The following is a 21,720-nucleotide window of genomic DNA, read 5'->3' on the forward strand; positions in this document are numbered from 1 at the left end:
AATTGAAGGGACAGGGATATCGTATCTTTACCAGAACACTTTTCTAGCAAATGTTTGTGTTACACTGATGTTAAAGTTTTAAGCAGTCTGAAATAAGATCATTTCCCATATCAACTGGATCTCTTTTGCAAAGCTTCTTGATGTCAGAAGCCTGACTGATCTATTCATTCTTAACATGTTTTTGGAAAACAAAATAGCCAAGACCTGACTTTTTCTTGTAAAAAGACATTGAGATTTTCCCTTTTAGGCCTTCTTTATACACTATGAAGAAAAAGGGGCACAAACCCAATTTTTCCCTTTGCAGGTGGCCTTTTTAAAGTTAACTGAAAGAGCTCAGTTATAGTGGATGGGAGTGCAGAGGGCATGGCAACAGTGCTCATGGAATGTCATTTTTTTGAGCACTAAATTAAGCTATAACATTTTAAGCTCTAACCCTGTCCTTTCCACAGAAATGTATAAATATCATTAAGATTTTTTTTTTTAAAAATCAAGGCACAATAACATTTTCAGAAGTTAAGATGAGCAGGTACCTAGCTCTTTTAGCTCTTCCTAAAATTTTCTGTGCTTGATGAAAACAAACTTAAAGTGGTAACAATGTCATAAAAAAAAGCAGATAAGTTACTTACTGTTTCAAAAGCATTTAGCATCATCAAGGGGAAAAATGTGTTAAAATAGTCATTGTATCCCTGAAATTTGACAGGAACAGAGACCATAATTGATTGAAGAAGGTTATGTGGAAGTCCAAACTGGCTGAAGTTGACAAACATTTCATAGTTCCATTTCAGAATCTCTGTAACAAAAATACTATGATCACGCTGTTGAGTGACAAGAGCATTTGCTTGTGGAAAGGAAGGGAGACCTCTTGCTTGCCCTGAATGAGCCCCCAAGGCAGACCTGTTGGGAAAACATGAAGTACTGTTTGTCTGCATGTTCTGGGGCCGGAGAACATTGCTGGAACTCTGGGACCGAAGACTATTGTTGAAACTTGGGGTCTTGACTATCTGGTTCTCTGCCGATACAGCTTTTGGATTCCCTGTCTTGGACACTCTGGATTTTACCACATTTGACTTGGCTTTTGATGACGAGTGCTTTGAAATATTTTCAAGATCCTTCGTGAGGTTGGCACTCCGTGAAGAGCTATTTGAGCTGAAAATTTTAGTAGTGGAAGGTTTTTCAGGCTTACGAAGTGGTAAACCTGGCTTGACAAAGAGATGATCTGAAGCAGTGGCAGAATGCTTCCTACAGTACTCCACTGTCTTTTCCACCTGTTCTGTACAATCTTTGTACTTGCACTTCACAATACCTAAGGGCTCATTCTGCAGCAGACTTTCAGCAGCATCTACTTCCGTGTCTACTGGCTCTTTTTCACTAGCTATTATAATATCTCCAACATTTTCCATCTGCGAACACATTTCCATATCCACAGGATCTAACTGAGTTAAAAATAAATCATCATCACTCTCTTCATTTAATTTAGGCTTGCTCACTTCCAAAGTTGCCCCCTCAAAGTTAGGTGTAGATGGGGAAACTAGAGGGACAACATATTCTCTCTCTGCAGGTTCATTTTTGTAGTCTCCATTTAAAGATGAAGAAAAACATGATTTGATCTGTAATGCAGGAACTGCCATATTGTTTTCTTCTATTTTCATGTTAGATTCCTTAGAACCATGCGGAGCCATTTTATTCATGTGTGTAGTTTGGACTTCCTTTCTCCCAGGTGAGAAGCTTTTTCTCACTTTTTTCCCGTCATTGCTTGAGGGATAGCATACCCGCTCAGCTGTGCTCGCTTTTTGTTTTTCACTAGTTCCCGCAGCAGATACTGGGTCAAAATCCACAGGCTGTTTTATTGGGTGCTTTGGATCAGACTTTTCAGTTATTTTTTTCCTTCTGCCCTCAGAACTTCCTATCTGATTTTTCCCTCTCCCCACTTGTGTGGGTCTTATCTGCCTCCGAAACGGAAGATCTTGGCAGGCTAACATTTTTCTATTATGTTTTGTAACTAGATTCTGTGGAGCAATTAATTTAGTTTTTTGTTTCTGTGGAGTCTGAACTGCCCCAGCAGCTTTCCCATAACTGCGCAATTCAGCCAGACTATCTAAGGATCGCTGGGATAACTCAAATGCTTTGCGGGGGGCCTTTTTTAGGCCAAGTTTGACCACAGTTGAAGTTGGCTCAGGACACTGGTGAACTTTCTTTGGAGGAACTACAGCAGGGGTTGACCTGCAAGGCTCAGTATTTCTAGAACTAGTCTGAGGAAGTTTTTTGTTTTGCACAGTTTTAAGGCTCATTTTTCTGGGACTTCTAAGGGCAGTTCTTACCAACTTGGATTTTGCTAAGCTTTTGCCTGGGCTTAAAGTGCTTTTTTTAATAGTCAACTTTGAAGCTAATGATACACTAGATGCAGATGCTCTGGGTTTCATCAAGCCTGTGTTTTTGGCATGGTCTTTAGCAACAGCATCTGGCTGAGTAGAATTCTCAGACTGAGCAGTTGCATTTCCCTGGATAGCAGGCTCTTGAAAAGTTGCCTCAGATTTCGTGCCAGTTTTACTAACTTCCTTATGAGACAGAGAATCTACCTGCCTTTTAACGACCTCTTCTGCTTTTTCAATGACATCATCACTGATATAATCTGTATCATAACCCCAGTCATTTATAGGATCTGCCAACTCAAAACTATCTGAAGCACATTTGCTTGTTGATGTCAAGTTAGAGTCTTGTTCCTGTGCCTGATTCACTTCCTCATCATTTATCTGAGAATCTTGCCAGACTGAAAAGACATCATCTTCAGTTTCAAACTCAAAAAACTGAGAATTATGTTCCTCACATGGCAACGGGGAGCTATGAGTCTCCAATTGCTCTTTTTTGTTTGCACTATCAGAAACATAGTCAGGTGTTAAAGGCTGTTTTTCTGGACACATATACACATCTTTTTTTACTGGTTTCTTAATATCCAACTTTTTTTCCTCATCAGAAGAGGAATCTGAAATGACGATGACTTCATTCTTGGGACAATCTGCATCAGAAGAGGACTCATTACTTTGGCCCTTTGTGGATGATCTAACAGCACCTTTTACCTTCCTTTTAATGTGACTCAGATGTACTGAGCGTTCTTGGCTTGAATCAACAGGAAAATTGACACCTTTGGCATAAGCGGCTAAGGATAATTTATCAAGGTCTCTATCAATCTGAGAGTCTGTTAAGGGGCTAGCTCCAAATTGCTTTACCAAATCACATGCAACTGCTGCATTATCTTCATGATTTCTTTTTTCCTCTGAATCGCCTTCTCTTTTAAAATATCTTGAAAAATCTAACAGTCTGTCAGTTGACTCATGCTTAATTAAGAGCGGACTGATTAGAGGAGCATTCCTAGGTATCTCCTCTTTATTTTCAGAACTAGATAGACTGTTAAAATTTGCTGAAGTTTTATCTGTACGTAGCATGCTCACTTTTTGATCTTTGAGGTCACCTCTCTTTGGGCATAAACTGCCAGAATTAGACTGTCCTTGATCTGGTATTTCTGTGTTCAGGTCTTTATTCAGTAAAGGCTTTGGCAAAGAACTTGATCTTCCTGAAAGGGATCTCTTTTTCTTTAAATAATGTATAAACGTATCAAGTGGAATATTGTCTTCTTCACCTCCACTTTCACTTTCTTCCAAGCCAGCCTCTTTTTTAATGAAATTTGAATAATCTGCCTTGGTGTCATTTGATTCCTGCTTAAGAGAGAGCACCTTGATTTGAAAAGTACTGTTCATGCTGTTCTCCTGTTTATTTTCAGAAGCGTTTGAAGTATTAAAGTTAACTGAGGTTTCACCTTCATTCAAAATATTCACTTCCTGATCTCTGCTGCCATCTTTACTTGTACAGAGACTCTCAGAGCGAGACTGTAGTTGGTCTGCTTCTGAATTTGAAGCTGATTGCTTCATTAACTTCAACAGTTTTGTGGCCCAATCAGCATTCTGTACCTGGGTTTTCAAATTTGTGATTTTATCAGGATCTACCTTAAACTTTGAACAGGAATTAGGGGAGCAACTTCCATCCTTTCCATTTGAGCTGTGAGTGTCTTCATGAGAACTCGAACAAGACTGAGCACTCAGACACTCTGGCATCCTCACTTCTGTTTCGTCTCTCTCCAATATAGCATGACTTTTGAAATCACAGACTTGAGGACTTGTGTTGAAGCACTGTTTAAGTAAGGAGTTATTCTTATTTTGGTTCCCCTGCACTTGGTAGTTGTTTCCATTTTTATGGGTATCCTTGTGTATTTTTGTTGCTCCAGAGCTAACAGAATGTTCACATTCCTGAAATGACCTATCATGAGGTTCTTTTTTAATATCTGTCAAAAGGCATTCTGCAGTTACACATAATTTTGTATTGTTAAAAGACATTTCCCTATATTCCTCTTCCCAGATACCTCTTCTTCTTGGGGAAGAACTCTCTTGACAAGCCTCATCGCTCCCAGATGCTAAAGAAAATGGGGGACTGAGGCTATCCCTGTATTGTATATTCATCTGACACCTGTCACTGGCTGTCCCTTTCTCTTGCTTTATAGCAATGGTGGGCAAATTTGTACAGATCACGCTATTTTCCACAGGTATGGAAGCATTTGATGATCTGTCCTTTATACTTCTTATTACCTGCTTTAAACACATTTGCAATTCCTGAGTTTCCCGGTTGTTCAGCTGCCAACCCATAGGTAAGTTTCCACGCAAAAGCAGATTGAGTTTATCTAGAAACTGTTTGCAAACAGTTTGTTGCCCTAACTGGTAGCCTTCTCGAAGAAGGCTGCGTATCAGCTGCACGCAAGCATGCTGTACAGAGTTAGAAGCCTGTGAAGATATTGTTGGTGTAAGTTTAGTAGCGTTTCCAGGTGCTTTTTCAGAGCAGCGCGTAAATGCTATAGTTGGAAGTTTAGCACATTTCACTACTGCTTCCACCCATTCCTGAGAGCTAACCCAAAGCAAATGCAGGCACTTTTTATTTCTGTGTAGTTCAACAACTGACACCAAAATCAGGATGAAAAATTCAGAAACTTTGTCACATTGCTGGACTCTTTCACTGAGAAAGCCTTTGATTTCCGAGCACAGATGGTGAATGACCTCTACTATATAAGCCACGCCCAAGTCCTTGAGGTCCATTAGGGACTGAACAAAAGGAATAAACCATAGAAATGTGCTGTTGTGGACACGCATATCTTGGCCAATATCAGATTGAAGCACATTAGCCAATGTCTGCATATCTTCGTACATGTTGGGGCAATAATCCGGACAAATGGCTGTCTTCCATCCAGTATCCTGAAACAGAAAAAGACAAATCAACTATTCATTAGGTATTTTGCACAATATCACTCTTATTATTTATTTGGATTGCTTTGATTTACCAAACAATACTCTCAGCCAAAAGTTTCTTTTAGCTTCCACCCCTACAAATAGTGCTTATTAATTATTTATGGGCACTGATTTGATACAGCAGTTCAGTGGCATCCTAGAAATCAGTTACTAACCATTTTACCTCTACAGTCTAAACAAGACCAAACTCTACCATACACAAGGAACTTCTCCAAGTCCCAAAGAATAAACCATGAGATTAAAATACTGAAAACAGTTCACTTAATCATTTAAAAAACCAAAGCACCATTCACAGTATGTAGCATGAGTTTCCATGTCAAAGTGTCAAATGTACTTTATTTTAAATGTTTACAGACTCTGCACTATTTTGATATCAGATAGTCACAGCACTTTTGCTTAAGATACAAAAGTTGAGTGACAGTTACGATGCAAGTGTGTTTCTTATAAACAGAAACAGTTAAAAAAGTAAGTTATGTATGGGTCCAAAGTATTCAGTAGATCAAACATTTAATGGCATGTCGCTTCATTACATATTTAGCACAGTAGTTTAAAAATATCCATAAACCGACAAAAAGGATATAAAAGGGACACTATCAAATAAAAATCTAGGAAACTTAAAAATGGGTAAAAAGTATTTCGAGGTACAAACACCTGTCTCCTAGTTCCCGTACCAATTTTTGTTTTACCACAACACATGCCCATTTTATAAAATGTTTCTCTCTCCTCCATTGCTCCACGAAAGATCCACACAAACAGGAAGAAAAATGACTGACTATATTGGGTAAAAAGTGAATGTGTCTAGAGACAAACTTCTATCCAGTGCACACAAATTACAAATAGAGAAAAATAATATATCTGAAAAGAAACCTATCCAAGAACACTAAGTATGATTTAAGTTGACAGTGTCCTTTAATAAATGAATCAGAAAAATAGCAAATAAAATAAATACAAAGCTCTTTTTTTTTTTGAATTTACCTTTTTGGGCTTTTCTGTGTTATAATTATACACTATCTGGCTGCAAGTAACCATTTCTTCCTCATAGTTTGACTCTGGTTCAGATTTAGTCCTAAAGAAAAGAAATACAAGTTGCTCCAAGACGTGCAAATTATTCATGAACTAAGTGAAATAAGAGTCAGAGAAGATTTCACAATTTCAGATGCCACATTTTATTACTAACTGATGCAAGTGATAAAATGTGTGTGGGAAAACATTAATATGGTATGTTAGAATGTGTAAGATTGTTCTAGTTCTATTATTTTATGGTGCCCACAAGTGTGGTAGATAGGGTTGCCAATTTTGCTTGGATATATTCCTGGAAGTTTCATCATAATGACAATCTTTAATTAAAGAGTAATCTTTAATTCCTGGAAATTCCATGACAATCCTGGAGGGTTGGCAACCCAAGTAGGTGCTTTAAAGAAATTGCATAAAAGAAAGCTACCAGCTTCAGAGAGATCTTACTACTAAATGACAGATTTGGATAATGACTTCAGGATTTAACATATACTAGGAAGAAATATAATGTAATAAGTACTTGCATAAACACATTGTTTAACTGAACAAGATCTTTTTTGAAATGATCGTCCTTAGTTGTATTACTAACAGCTGCTTTGATGTTTAAAAATTCGCAGTTTTAATAATCAAATTTACCTATTTATGCCATTTACTATTTTCACTTCACTCATTAATGATAATGAAAAAAGACTGATAAGTTTCCTCTGTCTAGTCTTCTTTCAATAGGATAATGTGGCAATTTTGGCCTGTAGACCACCACAGAAGAATATTTAAGCCCTATATCCCCCACCCAATTGCCACTTTTTGAAAAATGTTTTTATGGAAAGGTTTAATTTAAGGTTTTGTAATTAAGAGAAAAAGGTTTACAAAGCCTAAATCTGGGGCTGAAAGAAGTGTTAGTACCCTCTTAAAACAACTGTGTACTGTAAAGAAGACTGTTTAAAAGGTGGAGCCCAACTATGCTTTCCAAATTTCTCTGCACAGAGAATCCACTTCCACAACCGGATAGCTGTTTACTAACAGATTACTTTTCCGTTGAATGGGTGACTTAGCTAGTCTGCTGGTTGCTTAATTTTGAATGTCTAATATATGGTTACTCTTAAAAGATGTTATGGTTATTCTTAAAAGATGCATCTCAAACACTATGTTAAATTTTAAAACTTGAACTCACCTCCTTGAACTATTGCGTATATTTTTTATTTCATTGTTGTAGCTGACATTGTTGATAATGGTTTGAAAGGCCTGGACTGGATCGATGAGTTGACCCCATACTTTAGACCCGAGCTGATCCAAAATCACCATAAAACAGTGCAGCGCTGGCCAGAAAGGATCAATGCTTTCATCTGAAATGTAACAGTTTAAGATCATGAACAGTTGAGGGGGGAAGTGTTCTGCGCTTTCCTACTGCTAGCTGAATACAAAGTGAATTTAATTCTTCATTTCAGTGCTTTTATTAGTTTAAACATTGAAAAAAAGGTGAATTACAACTTTTAAAAATAATGTTTAAGCCTAAAAAATGTCTTAAAAAAATTTAAAAAAAAAAACCACCCAGAGGAAGAGAAGGGAAGAATTTAAAAATTCCCCTCAGAAGCAACACTGGTTTTGCAGATAAGGTCTGAGACCAGCCCCGCTTTCCCTCTATAACAAGTAACCTGGAGGAGCGAGAGAAGGGAAGATATAAAATGGATGATCATTTTTATAGCTTCCCCTCACTGCAAAGCTATGTCATTCCTACCTTTTTCCCTTTTTGTTTTGGTTGCTGATATTTTGGTGGGCACAGGTAAGAGGTATATTATTGAGATGAGTTATTATGCCTCATATAGCTGCCCAGGGAAGGAGTGTTATGTCTGAGAAAGAGCTCTATTTTTCTTTATTTCATATTTCAGCTTTTGCAGCCACTGGCCTGCCTCCCCTGCCTAGCCATTAGCGTGGCTAGGAGCCCCCTCCCTAGAGGAAGTGAACAAGATGAGAAATTTAATTTTTTCCCTCTTGCCTCTAAACACGATAAAATCTGAAAAGATAAAAAGATTTGGTAAAAGTGTTTATTATTGTTATTTACAGGTATTTGTGTGGAGAACACAGGGCTAGGCAGGGAAGAATATCTGAATCTTACAGCTTTGCCAACTGATTTGTTCAAAAGAATCTTCTATTTAGACTTCTGCAGTTAGAAAATTTTTAATGATTCAATGGAGAAAAATACCTAAGAAGATTCAGTTACAAAGATAGATAGATTTTTTTTTTTTTAAATCAACATCTTCTATTCTGGTACAGAAAATGACACAGCATTTTGAGTGGCCAGCACAGAGTAACTCATTCTCAGCGTTCCATTCTAGTTTCATTAACGATGCTGTTAAGAGTCAGAATCTGATATATCTTTAAAGGATATTTTGGAAACTGTTAAAATGAGTGCAGATAAATCAGATTCTTTCCCCACAGTAACTGAAACTGAGGAATTTGTAAACAGTATAAAGTAAATTACAGACATCAGCTAAAAAAAATGAAGCTTCAATCTGCTTTAGATAAATGTAAATTTGCTAGAAGTTCACTGATTCAAGAAAACATATGCTTCTGTAGAAGAACTCTTGAGTTTTTAAAAAAAAACTCTTGCATTAAAAACTAGAGTACTGGGATTACCAAAAGGAATGAAAGAGAATATGCTATTAAAGAAATTCCTTTGTTACTTGACAAAATATCTGATTATAAATTTACTCTGCCAATAAAAAAATTGATGACAAGATTCTTTGTCTGCAGAAATCCCAGACCTTAATTATCTCCTTTAGTTCGGATAATGCTAAAGCTCAATTTTATACTCAGGACATAGTCTCCATTTTTCGACTTCTAGCTCACATAACACTAACAAGGGGGTGCAGAATAATTAAAAAGTGATTGAATTATATTGGTATTTAGGCATCTTTTTTTTTTTTTTTTTTTACCCCAGAAGACTAGCACTAATGTTTGATGGTAAAAGGTTGTATTTTTATGACTGACAAAGCAAAAAAGTCTTAGATGTTTAAATGCAATTACTTCAGGAAAAGGATAAAAAAGGAGAGGATCCTCATATATACAGAAGACTCTTACCACAATTTGAGTAATTTTAACTTTTCCTCCTCCTCCTCTTTTCCTTTGTTTTTGTTGCTTCATCTAGATGCTAATTAAAATAGAATAATCAACTACTGAAGGGGTATTTCCTTTTAAAGCTCCTTCAGATCTGAGATAATGATACTATACAGTTTTCTTGTATATGTGTTCTTCCTTCTTCATGTAAGATTATAAACTTTTTCTTTAATGAAAATATTGCACTTATAAAGATCCAATCTTTTTCTTCTCATATTACAAAAAGAAACTTATAAATAATTAAAAACATCCAAGTCTCAGAAAAAGGATCTGAAAAATAATTAGCAGGAACTACAAAGTTTGAAATGTTACCTTTGCAAATTAAAATAGTTACCACACAACTATGAACTTTCCATTTTCACTGAATTGTCTCTCACACCACTAATCAGGAGGATATGGAAATTCAGCTTCCAGGAAAGGTAAAAACATAATCCTGGAAGAGTGACTTCTTCCCTTTAGAATGCAAGACCCAGAATACATACCACATGGAAAAAACTGCACCATCTCTTCTAAGTGGAAATCACCCAGTAATTAGAAAAAAAAGTTTGCCCTCACCTAACGCTTAATATATGGCTCCATAACGCCATAAGAGGCGCCTTTTCTCCACTTTTCAAAGTCCCTTTGAACCTTGTTTTTCAGTATTTGTCTCAAGGTATATGTCCAAATATTGTTCTTCACATCAGGGAAGGAATGAAATGTCGAAGTCTGAGAAACCCTGTCTTTGGCATCATACTTCTATACCAAAAATAATTTGTTCAACAAAAGTAGTAAGTTCTATTAGGAATTATATCACAACGAGAATATGACTGTTCATAATCCATTTTTAATCTCTACCACTGCCTCATCAGTTAAAATTAATTACCATCTGTTTGTTTCTCCATGGTGTGAAGTATAGACTGCATGAAATCATTCTGCTTATCTGGACCCAGCAACAAAGAATCCATAGCTTGTTCTTCCAGCACTGTTAGCAACATACAGATACCTGCAATGAAAGCAATCTGTCTTTACGTTTGTGTAGGAGATCCATTTTTTTCCCCCTTCAAGTTTTGGCAAACCTAAATAGTACTGTTTTCCAAAGCTCACTGCAATGAAAGCTCTCAGAGGAAATGATCAGCATCAGAGGAACCTGAAGCGGATGAATTTAAATAAGCTACTGAGCCTCCTGGACAGACACAGTTAGAATTCTTCTATTTGACAACTCCCAAAATGCATTACACATTTCAAGAACTTTGATTGTACTGATCTCATAGGGCTTGAGACAAGATCCAAAGAGAATTAACTGAAATTTCAACAACTCTAACTTTGCAGAATGAATATTCCCGTGAAGAACAGCGATATACCTGTGGGTTTGGTGGTTACTGTATTTTGCCAGCTAAAAGGTGACTCAAGGTTAAATCCTGCATGAACCCAAAACAATAGCTGTAGACAGAATTCAATTGCCTGGACAATACCAAGAATCTAATGGATGAAGGCACCTCCAAACCCCATCTAAAGAAGCGAACAAGCCAGTTCGGTCAGGTTCAGGAGCCCTGTTTGAAACCTTAGGAGATCTTCAGGTGGGAACTTTCAAGGAAACCTTTGAAATGAATAAAAGACAGCCTGTGTCCTGAGGGGAAGACACAGAGAGGCGGCAGCAGCAGCTACAAAGGTACATCCTGTTTCACCAAGCTTCAGTGCTTGAGGGGTGTCTGGTTCAAGTGGAACCTACTTAAACTAGCAAGGAAAGGCTATGTTTAGGTAAGGCAATAGGCATTTAGGCTTTTTTTAACCCTTTTCTTCCTGCTTGTAATGTTCCTAAGAGTAAATAAATCATACTCTGTTTTGAAAAAGCTGTTCTCTGTTACTGCGTTTACCAGCTGGTCCAATTCCCGGAGAGGATTCTCTAGCAAGGATTCTCCAGAGGCATTGTAACCTTGGGGTTCAGTTAGAAGTGGGGTGAATCGCAGAATTCCACTCAGAGCAGAGCGTAGGGGTTGGCCTGCCACTTGAAAGAAATGCCACAGCCAACCCCCACCCCTAGGGTGGGGGGGTTGGGGGGGGGGGGAGAGCAAGAACAAATACAGCTCACTACTGAACAAACACTCACCAAGCCAGTAGTTTTTGTAGTTGGTGGTATCATACAAATGGGATGGCAGAAGAATGAGTTTTCCCTTCTCAATCATTGAAGAACTATAAATATCAGGACTGTCAAACAGCCCCAACTCAATGACTTTAAACAAGCAAGTCAACACTTCCTGTAAGTCATAGTAATCATCCCTGTCGACTTTCCCTAAATTTCTTGCTGTCAGGATGGCCCATCGACGAATCTATAAAAAAAATACTTAAATATTACGAAAAAGAATACGACAAACAGGAATCTCAGAAAAAGTTGTAAGTTTAACAGCCATATTCCTAATAAAATGTGGTCAAATACATTTGTACTAAGGGCAAGTTCCTGAAAGTGAGAATCAAGTATTCTTCCAGCATAAACAAACATTTCCCCGTGCATATTACAAACTGTGTGCAATGCAATCTAAAAAATCCAAAAGAGTTAGAAAGCATACATTCAAGGGCAAAATGTTACTGGAGGCACAAGATAGAGGCACTCTTTATCTCTAGACTTGTTTGATATCCTTGAAACTTTACTGATCAACATTTAACACAGACAGAAGTGCAATTAAGGAACCATAAGTTAATGCTGTATGTGAAGGATGCCTGTCTACTTATTACTGAGCCAGAATCCATCTTTTGACACACATGAAGGACTATAGATAAGTTCACGGAGGATAGGTCCATCAATCGCTATCAGCCAGGATGGACAGGGATGGTCTCCCTAGCCTCTGTTTGCCAGAAACTGGGAATGGGCGATGGGATGGATCACTTGATACTTACCGTTCTGTTCATTCCCCCTGGGGCACCTGGCATTGGCCACTGTCGGAAGACAGGATACTGGGAAGGTGGACCTTTGGTCTGACCCAGTATGGCCATTTTTATGTTATGTACAGTATATTGTCAGATTATAAAATAGGGTAATATATCTCCTATGCATTTCTCAGGACCAGCTTATACATCAGTTTGAATGGCAGAATTTTCAATGGGTAGACTCCCTAAAATGCCTACAGATCCACATCCATACCAGCTATCAAACTCTGTCAAGTAAAATCTGGATCCACAGTTAGACACAATATCAAATAACTTGAAAAAATGACAAATACTCACCTCTTCCTGTGGAATAAAAAGAATATTAAGGTGAATAGCCTGCCTAGGTTACTATGAACCCTTATATCCCTCCTGATCTACACACCCAAAGTTGCTTACTCATATCAAACTATTCACTGACTTTCTCGGAAGTGAAGTAAGGAGGACATTCTGTCCTGCCTTAGTCCTAAAGTGTACTATGAATCCCTCAAGATACACAGCAGGCCCTTCAATGGTATCAGGGCTTAGATCCTAAGATCCAGGTGTTCTGTGGATTCTATATAACCACCACTCCTCAATCCTTCCCACAGCTATTGAAGCTACCAGTAAGATCAGGGCAGATATAGCTGTATGCAAAGGCAGTTTTGTAGGATAATCTAAGTCTCCCTGTGGAGTTAAGATTATGTCAAGGGAGTGAACGAAGAGGGGCACTCACACTTATCCAACTCTGTACCAATTACTTCCTTAGGTCTTTTTCTGGCCTTCCAATGCTATTTGGCCTGCAAATGTCGACATTTTGATAATACCTGTGACTTTCAACCCAGATGCACCCCAGAAATTCCCACTTTCTTACCATTCCTTAAGGGACTGGGTTCAAAAGGTGATAAGCTACCGCTATCTACTACATTATGAATGCCCTCAAGGTCTGCTTCAAACTAGAACATATGGCACAGAGACCTCCCATTGTGGTCTAGGATTGGCCTATTAAAATATCCTCCCTGAACCTCATTCAGATACATACAACTAAAAATACCATCTAGCCTCCACTAGTCTCAGAATGAAGAAGACTAAAATAAAGGACAACTGTGCCTGCTGGTAATGTCAAACTCTGTGTGCTATGTCACTATATATGCTATGGGAATGCTCTGTAATTACAGGATTTGGGGAGGAAGTGTGTTCCTGACTGTCTCTTATTCCAACTGACAGTGCCACTCTCACCACTTCTATTTCACATTGGAGGTAATGCCAAGATCTCTGAACCTCAGACTACCCAAGGATATAGCTTTTAGTGACTAAAAACAAATGATAACAGAGATGGAAAGACTCAACATCCTAGCACAAGGCTGGAGTATGAACATTGTATTTGGCTATCTTGGAAAGAGTGGCATACAAAATATACTTGGACTCAGTCTGAAAGCACAGATCTTTATTTTCAGAGATGCTGAACTCCTGCAACTCCTATTGACTTTAACTGAACTTCTAAGTTCTCATCACTTCTGAAAACAAAGCCCCGTAGCCTTTGTTCCTTGACAGGTATCAGTGACCCAGAGTTACACACTGTGAGCTTCTGCACCACACTTTCCACTTTATATGAACTTCATTTGCTGAATACATGATGCATTTCCCTCCTTTCCTTCACTTCTGATTCCCCCATTCTCAGTCAACTATTTTCTTTACAGGCAACAGAATTCCATTTTCTTTGGATTGTATTCCTATCCAAATTCTAATTGAATAACTTGCTGTGCCAAAAAAGGAGAATGAAGAATCATGCTGAATTTTGAACCTTAACTCTGATTTTATTTTTAATTACAAGATTTGGAAAAACAATCTGAATGTTATTGAAACTCAGTCTATGTAGTGGAATTTCCTTTCGGTACAATTTTTATTTTGAAAAACACCTGCTTCTTTAGACTGTTAAGGAAAAGTTAGCACATGTGACTCCATTTTGGTTTGGGACCCACCATTGTTTAAATGCCAGCACATCATACACCAGGAGGAGTAATCCTTAGATACTAAATCCATGTGAAAATCCTCCTCCTTGTCTCCAGCCTGCCTTGATCTGCAGTATCTGGTTTTTGTCAGTCTCTAACTCCCTGTCTCTTGGCCTTGATGTGAGGCCTCCCATCCTGATAATAAAAGTTACTGATGCATGGCTTTAGGACCATGCTGTGTAATTAACATACTGGTATAGCACGAGGAATGCACCAAGCAGGGATAGGTGGTAGATAAGACAAGGGTTTGTTTATTGGCTAAGGTTTCCGATGCACGAGGGCAACATGCTTTGCTAAAAGGTATATAACCTTTGTATAATTTGCAGTCGAGGTCCCCTCCTGGCTAGCAGGGGGGCACCATGCTCGAGCGTAATAAACTTAGTGTCTTTTGGGAACTCTGCAGTTGTGGACTTTATTTCTGTGCCTCAGCCTAGATTCGAACTGTGCGTGTCCTACCAGGTGTAATTCGTAGCACTTGTGTGCATGTCCTACCAGGTGTAATTCGTAGCACTTGTGTGCGTGTCCTACCAGGTGTAATTCGTAACAAGGTTCTCAATTCAGTATGAGGCTCAATCTCCAGAACAGGTGAAATTAAGAAAAGACTCAGTAGAAATTAAATGCTTTAAACTGTTAGGTGCTCCTATTATCCACCTTGAGAAAAGCCATATAATACCCAAAATGTTAACAATGTTACAAATGGCTCAAATTAAACAGTAAACATTGATTAGTCTGCTGACTTTAATGTGCGGTGGCACTGACTTTTCTTTCTTGCATGCTCTTGAAAAATGCTGAGAACAGCTGATTTTGCAAAACAATCACTTATTATCATGGATAGGAATATTATATGCCAAGACATACTAATCAAGGTTACATGCTTCTATGGATTGTTTATATGAGGAGGATACCGCAGAAATGTTTGAACCTTGAAACAACAAGCGTATTTCTCTTGCCAAATATGAACAACGATACATGTACACAATCAAATCCCTGAAACAGAAGTGCCTAGTAAAAGCTTAAAGTGAGTTAATTTTTTTGATTGTATTCTCATTGTAGGAGAAATAACTCACCACTTCATTGGGGTGTACTAACAACAGATAAATGCCTGGATGTTTGTCAAAGACCTGAAAGGAGAAGTTAACTTGTTCCATTTTACAAAGAGCCTCAACACAGAGCTCACCTAAACAAGAGGAGACATAAATGGTAAAGATTAACCAACACCAAGACAAGCTAACTTATTTTAGTGCTTAAAGAAATATTACCCTTATTTTAGTAGGGCAACTAAACATTTCACTAATGCCTGTTTAAAATAATTATTTTCACCTTCTGCAATAGTGAGAATACTGGATTCTTTCAAGTGTAAGCCATGAGATACTCACTGATTCGTTCATGTAGCAGCAGGTATGGGTATTTCAGTATTTCTAGAAGAGGTACACGCAGGTTGTTCTCGAAATCTGGGCCTGTGTAACCAGACAGTTTAGTTTCCCCATTGTCATCCACTATAAATAATTCATCATCCTCTTCAATATCTGTCTTCATGGATTTCTCAAAGTGGTCTATGAGACGGGAGGTTTCCAACTCCCATAAGATCTATTCAGGGAAAAGGAAACAAGGAGACAATAGTCTGTCCACGTTGCTAAGACTGAGGATGTTTAACATCATGTGGAACTCCTGATGAGATTCTAAGAGCTCATTACTTTGTTTTGGAAAGTTACTTTGCAGACATGGTGAGAAAATATTAACAGTTGGGCATGGAACTCAGGTGACACAGATCATCAGCAACATTTTCAATTTGGAATTGACTGATTATAGAATAATTAAAGTAACTTTAGTGGCAGTCAGAAATTGTAGGTACTTAATGAATAAAGTTTTGAATAATTTATTCATTTCTGAATAAAGTTAATAGCTTTATCATTATTTTAGACAGAAGACTGATAATTGGGACAAAGTTCTATATTTAAATACAGGAATAGAGCACATTACAAGAACTTACAATTAAATGGTAGCATATGCCTCCTGCAATAGTCAGCTAAACACAGAGGCCTCACAAAAGTCCTCTCCCTCAGTGAGACCTAACCACCATCAAATCCCACCCTCTGAGGTAACTCAATTAAAGCTTTTATTCTGTACAGCTCAGTAGGAGACAATTACCTCCTGCAGTAAGCTTGGCAATTCATCCCTTGCCTTGTGATATTCAACCACACATTCCAGGCAGTAACAGAGATCATCATTGGCTGCTGCACGATCTTCAGGGGACAAAGTCTTGGAAGCATAAGTTCTTAGGAACTGGGTGGTGGAGGAACCACCAGGCGTACACCAACGACATGTGCTCATTCTTCAGATACACACATAGAAAGAGGGAGGGAGTTATTAGCAATCAAAACACTGAAAGTAGTAATAAGATCAATTTCACCAAGACCTCTTAAATGCTAAGGGCTAGAGATTTCTGTAATGTGCAGATGCAGTGGTCATATATGATTTTTAAAACACTATGACCAAAACAATCAAATATAAGTGCCCAAGTTTAAGCATTTATATCCATATTTATGCACCTCATAGAAGTGGCCTCATTTTCAGAGCATTTGAACACCTACAGTTCCCAGTGAAATACAAAACAAAATTTAAAAACTAATAATTAAAAAGTATTTTATTACTCCTACAATTAATTCGTTTGGATAACACGGATATGAAAAATTTCACCTTGCATGTAACTAAAGAATCGATAACTAACCCACAATACAACTTTAATGAACTCTTTCAACATATACAATATTAATATACATATGCATCAGAACAGTTGTTTGTGAAAACGAGGGTTCATCGATACAAAGTTTGATTAGTTCTACTTCACCTCCCTAAGATTCTCACAGTTCAATGAAGCCGTCGCTTAGATTTAAGAAAATGGATTAAAGATTTTTCAGTTTAGTAGTCATCCCTGACATTCCCACAAGTGGCTACCTCCACGTTCAGAATAAGAGAAGTTTAAGATAAATTCTATCACTTCTACCAAGCTAATAATAAACAAAGAATAGATTCTATATAACAATTGTGTAACTAGAGGTGCTCAGCTTTATTAATACCAATACTAAAGGTATACGCTGGCTATGAATCAAACATTTTCATTCTCCTCACTTTGCATCAGTTAAGGTGACAACCTAATTTATTAGTATCACTTCCTAAAAGGTACTCACGTTATGAAAAAGGGTTTGTGCACTTGGTTTTTTATTGTTACTTAACCCACACAGGAATGGTACTGAAAGGGACAGTTCCTCAATTTGCTGGACACAGTCTTGAATTAGGCAAATATTACACTACTTTATGAAGCTATGAAAGTGGAGTTACCTGCATATTTGATGCCTTGAGAAAATATTTAGTAAGCTATCACCTAAAATTGTGTGTCAGTTTCAATTTTTATGGGTTTAGCCTAAAATGCATCAGTAATATCTGTTGTGTGAGGAGCAATTAGCTATCATATGACCACTGACATTTGGAAAGGAGGCCTTGGTGAACTAGCACTCCATGAGCAATAGTCTAAACATGAATGGTCTTGAAATTGAGAATAAAGTCCAGATAATTTCTATTGCGTTTATGAGACTCCCCTAATGAAACAACATAGTGCACAGCTTGGAGTAACAGCCTAATCAAAGTTCATATTCTGTCACTATAATTAAAATAATAAAAGTCTCCAAAATGGGCAATTCTTGTCAGCATTTCTAAATATTTTCACAAATCCACAGTATTCTAAACATTCTAGGACCAGACATTGACTTATTCTTCCTGACCAAATATTCCAATAAATCATTTGGTTAACGCCTATTAGTAAACATACATCTGCATAATACTGGCCTACAACTGGATCAGCATATATCCTCACTAATACCATACAACAAATCAGCTGTATTTAAAACTAGTAGACTTTTCTTAATTATTAAAGATAGCCCACCTATCCTTAAAAAGTGGCTGAAATATCACAAGTCAATTTGAATATTACAGGGATCTTAAATCTTCAACAACAACAAGGTGCCACAAGTACTCCTCGTTTTGTTTTGTTTTTTTTAACATCCCTGTGCCTTCACTGGTGCTCAGATTGTAGTCAACATACCACTGCTTTTCCCTGAAGCATTTGCTGGTGGTCCACGCTACTGAGTCTCTTTGCTTCCAGATGCTAAATTGCATTACAACGCAATTAAAAACATTTTCCTAATTTTTTTTTCTGATACCAGTTTCTGTACTTGACACTGTGACCTTACATAAACATAAATGAAAAGGAAGTAGTGGTCTATGAGAATTTCTCGAATAGGATGGAGGCCACACTCAAAAGTTTCAGGATCCCTGTATTAGGCTATGTAAACTGTAAGTCAGATTCTGCCACCATTTTCCACACATTGGGGTGTACCTTGCTTGTCAAGCAGCCCTACTGAAATTAATGGGACTAAGTACAGAGTATGAGATCGCTCAGGGAGGACAGGTGAGACAATATGGTCCTATGATGTTTATGTTAAATACTTAAATAATAAGCTTTTAGAAAACCTAAGATTAGAGGGCCACCGCCACCATGTGAAGAGTCATAATGGTGACCAAATCGTGACAGAAATCAATTCAGGGCCAGTCTACACCATCAATCTCACCGCATCTGGAGACCAATTTACAGCTTGTCTTGGTTATGTAACTTAGACAAGACCATACATTTCAGTTTACTGAATTCCATTACAAGGTTAAGTCATTGCACAGGTCTCCACTACAAAATGGAATTGTGTTGTAACTGGGCCAAAGAACAACACTACTGAACTCTGACAAGTTCATTTCTGTGGGCTTTGCGGGAATATGTTTGAACATGGTTCCATAACAGTGAAGCCCAGCACTGATATGGACTTTGAGAGAACATGAAGTGTGAGTGAAAAACAAAAACTTAGTAAGATTCCCCAGATAACAAACAAAACTGCTATGCATGCGTGTTTTTTATCTTGCTGATTTACCCAGGGAAATCTATTGGCTTAAAAATGAATTAGTTTCCCTCATTTTATGCCATTTCTTATGAACATTAATTAACATGCATACTGGAGAAAGTTTTAATTATCTTAAATATAAATCCATTTACTCAACACATTTTTCTATCATTTGCATCACTGGCTTGTTAATAATACAAGAGTTATGTCTAAACAAGGGGCAATTCTCTCAACTCATCTTCTCCTATTTGATGTTGCAATTAAGTCATATGGTTTTGTTTATGACATCATCAAAATATTTTCCATAGCAATACAAGGATGCCAAACACAGTTTAGTAGAGTAAAAAATAAAAACCATCTCCTACAGCAACAAAGGAAGACCAGGCCAAGTATATTTTTACAAATATTCTCTCTTCCAAGTTAGCTTTTGCACTAAATAATCCAAGCAAGAACCAGCATTTCCTGACTTCTGAGAATTTACCTGCAACTTTAACACTCTCACCAAGATTTTGTTAAAGGAATTACCTAGATTTTTTTTTAAATTATAATCTGAAACTATTTGTCTAACAACCACCAGAATGGCTTATCCTGCACAAGGTGCACAATCATTAAAGCAAGGCCTCCTAAAGAGTCTTCCTTCATTCATTGCATACCTTATTCAATGAGACAAGGGCACACCATTGACTGTTGAAAACTTAATTTGCTAGACACATTAATAAATATTTAATATTGTTATTATGGTAGTGCCCAGAACCTCCAATCAGTGTTGAGGCCCTCTGTTACGTGCTGTACAATGCCTTCTGAACTCAGACGTCTTAGCCGCACTGCTTTACAAATGTGAAAATCAAAACAAGGCCATCTCAAACTCTTCACCAACTCAAACACTACACATTCTCAGACTTTGATCGTCTAAAACTGAACCCTAATAGAAGTGATTTAGTGTTATGATAGGTCAAATAACTAAAGCTTAGGCAAGCTTAGTAATCAAAAGATTATTAGTCAAAGATTCAGGAGCACTATACTGAAAGGAATGAGTTAATACTTCACCAATCTGAAGAACAGGTTTTTGCAGAAGTTACATCTTCCTTCTGTTCCAAATCATTACCTCACTTCTACTTATATTTATAACTCTGTTTATCATGAACACAAAAATGCCCCAAATTCCTTCATCTCATGACATACCCTAATCTTCCTTTTCCATGCAGGTTGCACCTACTGTCCAAGGTTCTTAGATATCTGCATCCAGTTAATTTAACAATCTTGCAATAATTACAATAGTTGCTTATTACTTAAAGCCCAAGCAAAACCGGGAACACTATCTTGTCCTTGATGATCTCTACAAATGCAAACAATAAAAGCTTACACGATTTTTAATATATTTCCAGCACAAAGCATGCTGAGAGCAATACATTAAGCATAGGTGCACAGCTTTCAATAATACATTAATTTTGGCTAAGTAATTTTGACTAATACCTCCAATGGAAAGTGCTTCAGCACTCCAACGTTTAAGAGCTGTATCTTTTGGATCAATCTGTCAAGACATATAGCAAAATTCTACAAAGCATGCAGGAAGTTTCCCCATTTACATGCTTTTAACTTTAAAATTACTGAACCAATTTTCTTCAAACTTGTTCTGTTCTTTCTATCTCAATGAGATCTACAAACCAGGCTAAGTTTGTTATGTTTTAAGTCACTGAATTAACCTGTGTACAAACTTTTTGATTGAAAATTTAAAAATAATGCACCCAATTTTGTTCAGTTTTTCCAAAAACAGATTAATTCATCTCCAGATTGAGAGCAAGCCATGAAAATTTCAGCACCTCAGGAATTAGTTTTAAAATTATGAGCAACCAAACAAAAACGATTAGAATAGAAAATAGAATTCAACCATAACTATATATGAAAACTTAACACATATAGTGCACTGCATGTTCAAGTCACTGTAAGTACTGGCTAATTTATTCTCAGAATCCTGTAAGACAGATGTTACCCCCTTGCAAATGGTTTACGTGCAAGCAGCTTCCTATAGTGTAACCAGCTGCTCCACATCACTGGACAAACCAGGAGTCCATGCCTAAGAGTTACTAAAGGTACTTCAGCAACATCTGTACACTGTACTTCAAAATAACTAGATGACTCCATTTAACATTACACCTTCCACAGGCTTCAGAAGATTTCTGTGGAGTGGGACAGGACAGGACAGGACCATTAGTGTTTTAAAAAATGTTAAATGTTTTTTAAAATGTTAGGGCATGAACAAAGTAAGCATATGCTTTCTACGAGTGTTGCCTCTGGAACGCCTGGTAAGTCTCTGCCAGTTCAGGAACAAATGAAAGGTCTGGTCTGGACAGGGAGAGCAATACCTGACCTCAGCTACAAGTGAAGACATCCCAGAGGGGGACTCATCTTCTATTC

General features: G+C 37.5%; 1 protein-coding gene across 12 annotated transcripts in view; it reads right to left on the reverse strand.

The window, feature by feature from the left end:
• The window catches only part of SETX (senataxin), a 48,848-nt gene that overhangs the window by 25,538 nt on the left and 1,590 nt on the right, over positions 1-21,720 (reverse strand). For 10 of the 12 annotated variants that reach the window (XM_043530068.1, XM_037879985.2, XM_037879989.2 and 7 more), the window contains 8 exons: positions 16,511-16,694; positions 15,739-15,949; positions 15,430-15,539; positions 11,560-11,779; positions 10,336-10,455; positions 7,531-7,702; positions 6,321-6,411; positions 627-5,291 (listed from right to left, as the gene is read on the reverse strand). In XM_043530068.1, the coding sequence (XP_043386003.1) occupies positions 627-5,291; positions 6,321-6,411; positions 7,531-7,702; positions 10,336-10,455; positions 11,560-11,779; positions 15,430-15,539; positions 15,739-15,949; positions 16,511-16,693 (5,772 nt within the window). In that variant the 5' untranslated portion in view covers position 16,694. Of the gene's footprint in view, positions 1-626; positions 5,292-6,320; positions 6,412-7,530; positions 7,703-10,335; positions 10,456-11,559; positions 11,780-15,429; positions 15,540-15,738; positions 15,950-16,510; positions 16,695-20,487; positions 20,656-20,778; positions 20,802-21,720 lie in introns of those variants that run through there. The other 2 variants (XM_037879986.2, XM_037879987.2) reach the window with 2 other exon arrangements.

This window comes from Chelonia mydas, chromosome 16, assembly GCF_015237465.2.
Source record: "Chelonia mydas isolate rCheMyd1 chromosome 16, rCheMyd1.pri.v2, whole genome shotgun sequence".
NCBI classification, from domain to species: Eukaryota; Metazoa; Chordata; order Testudines; family Cheloniidae; genus Chelonia; species Chelonia mydas.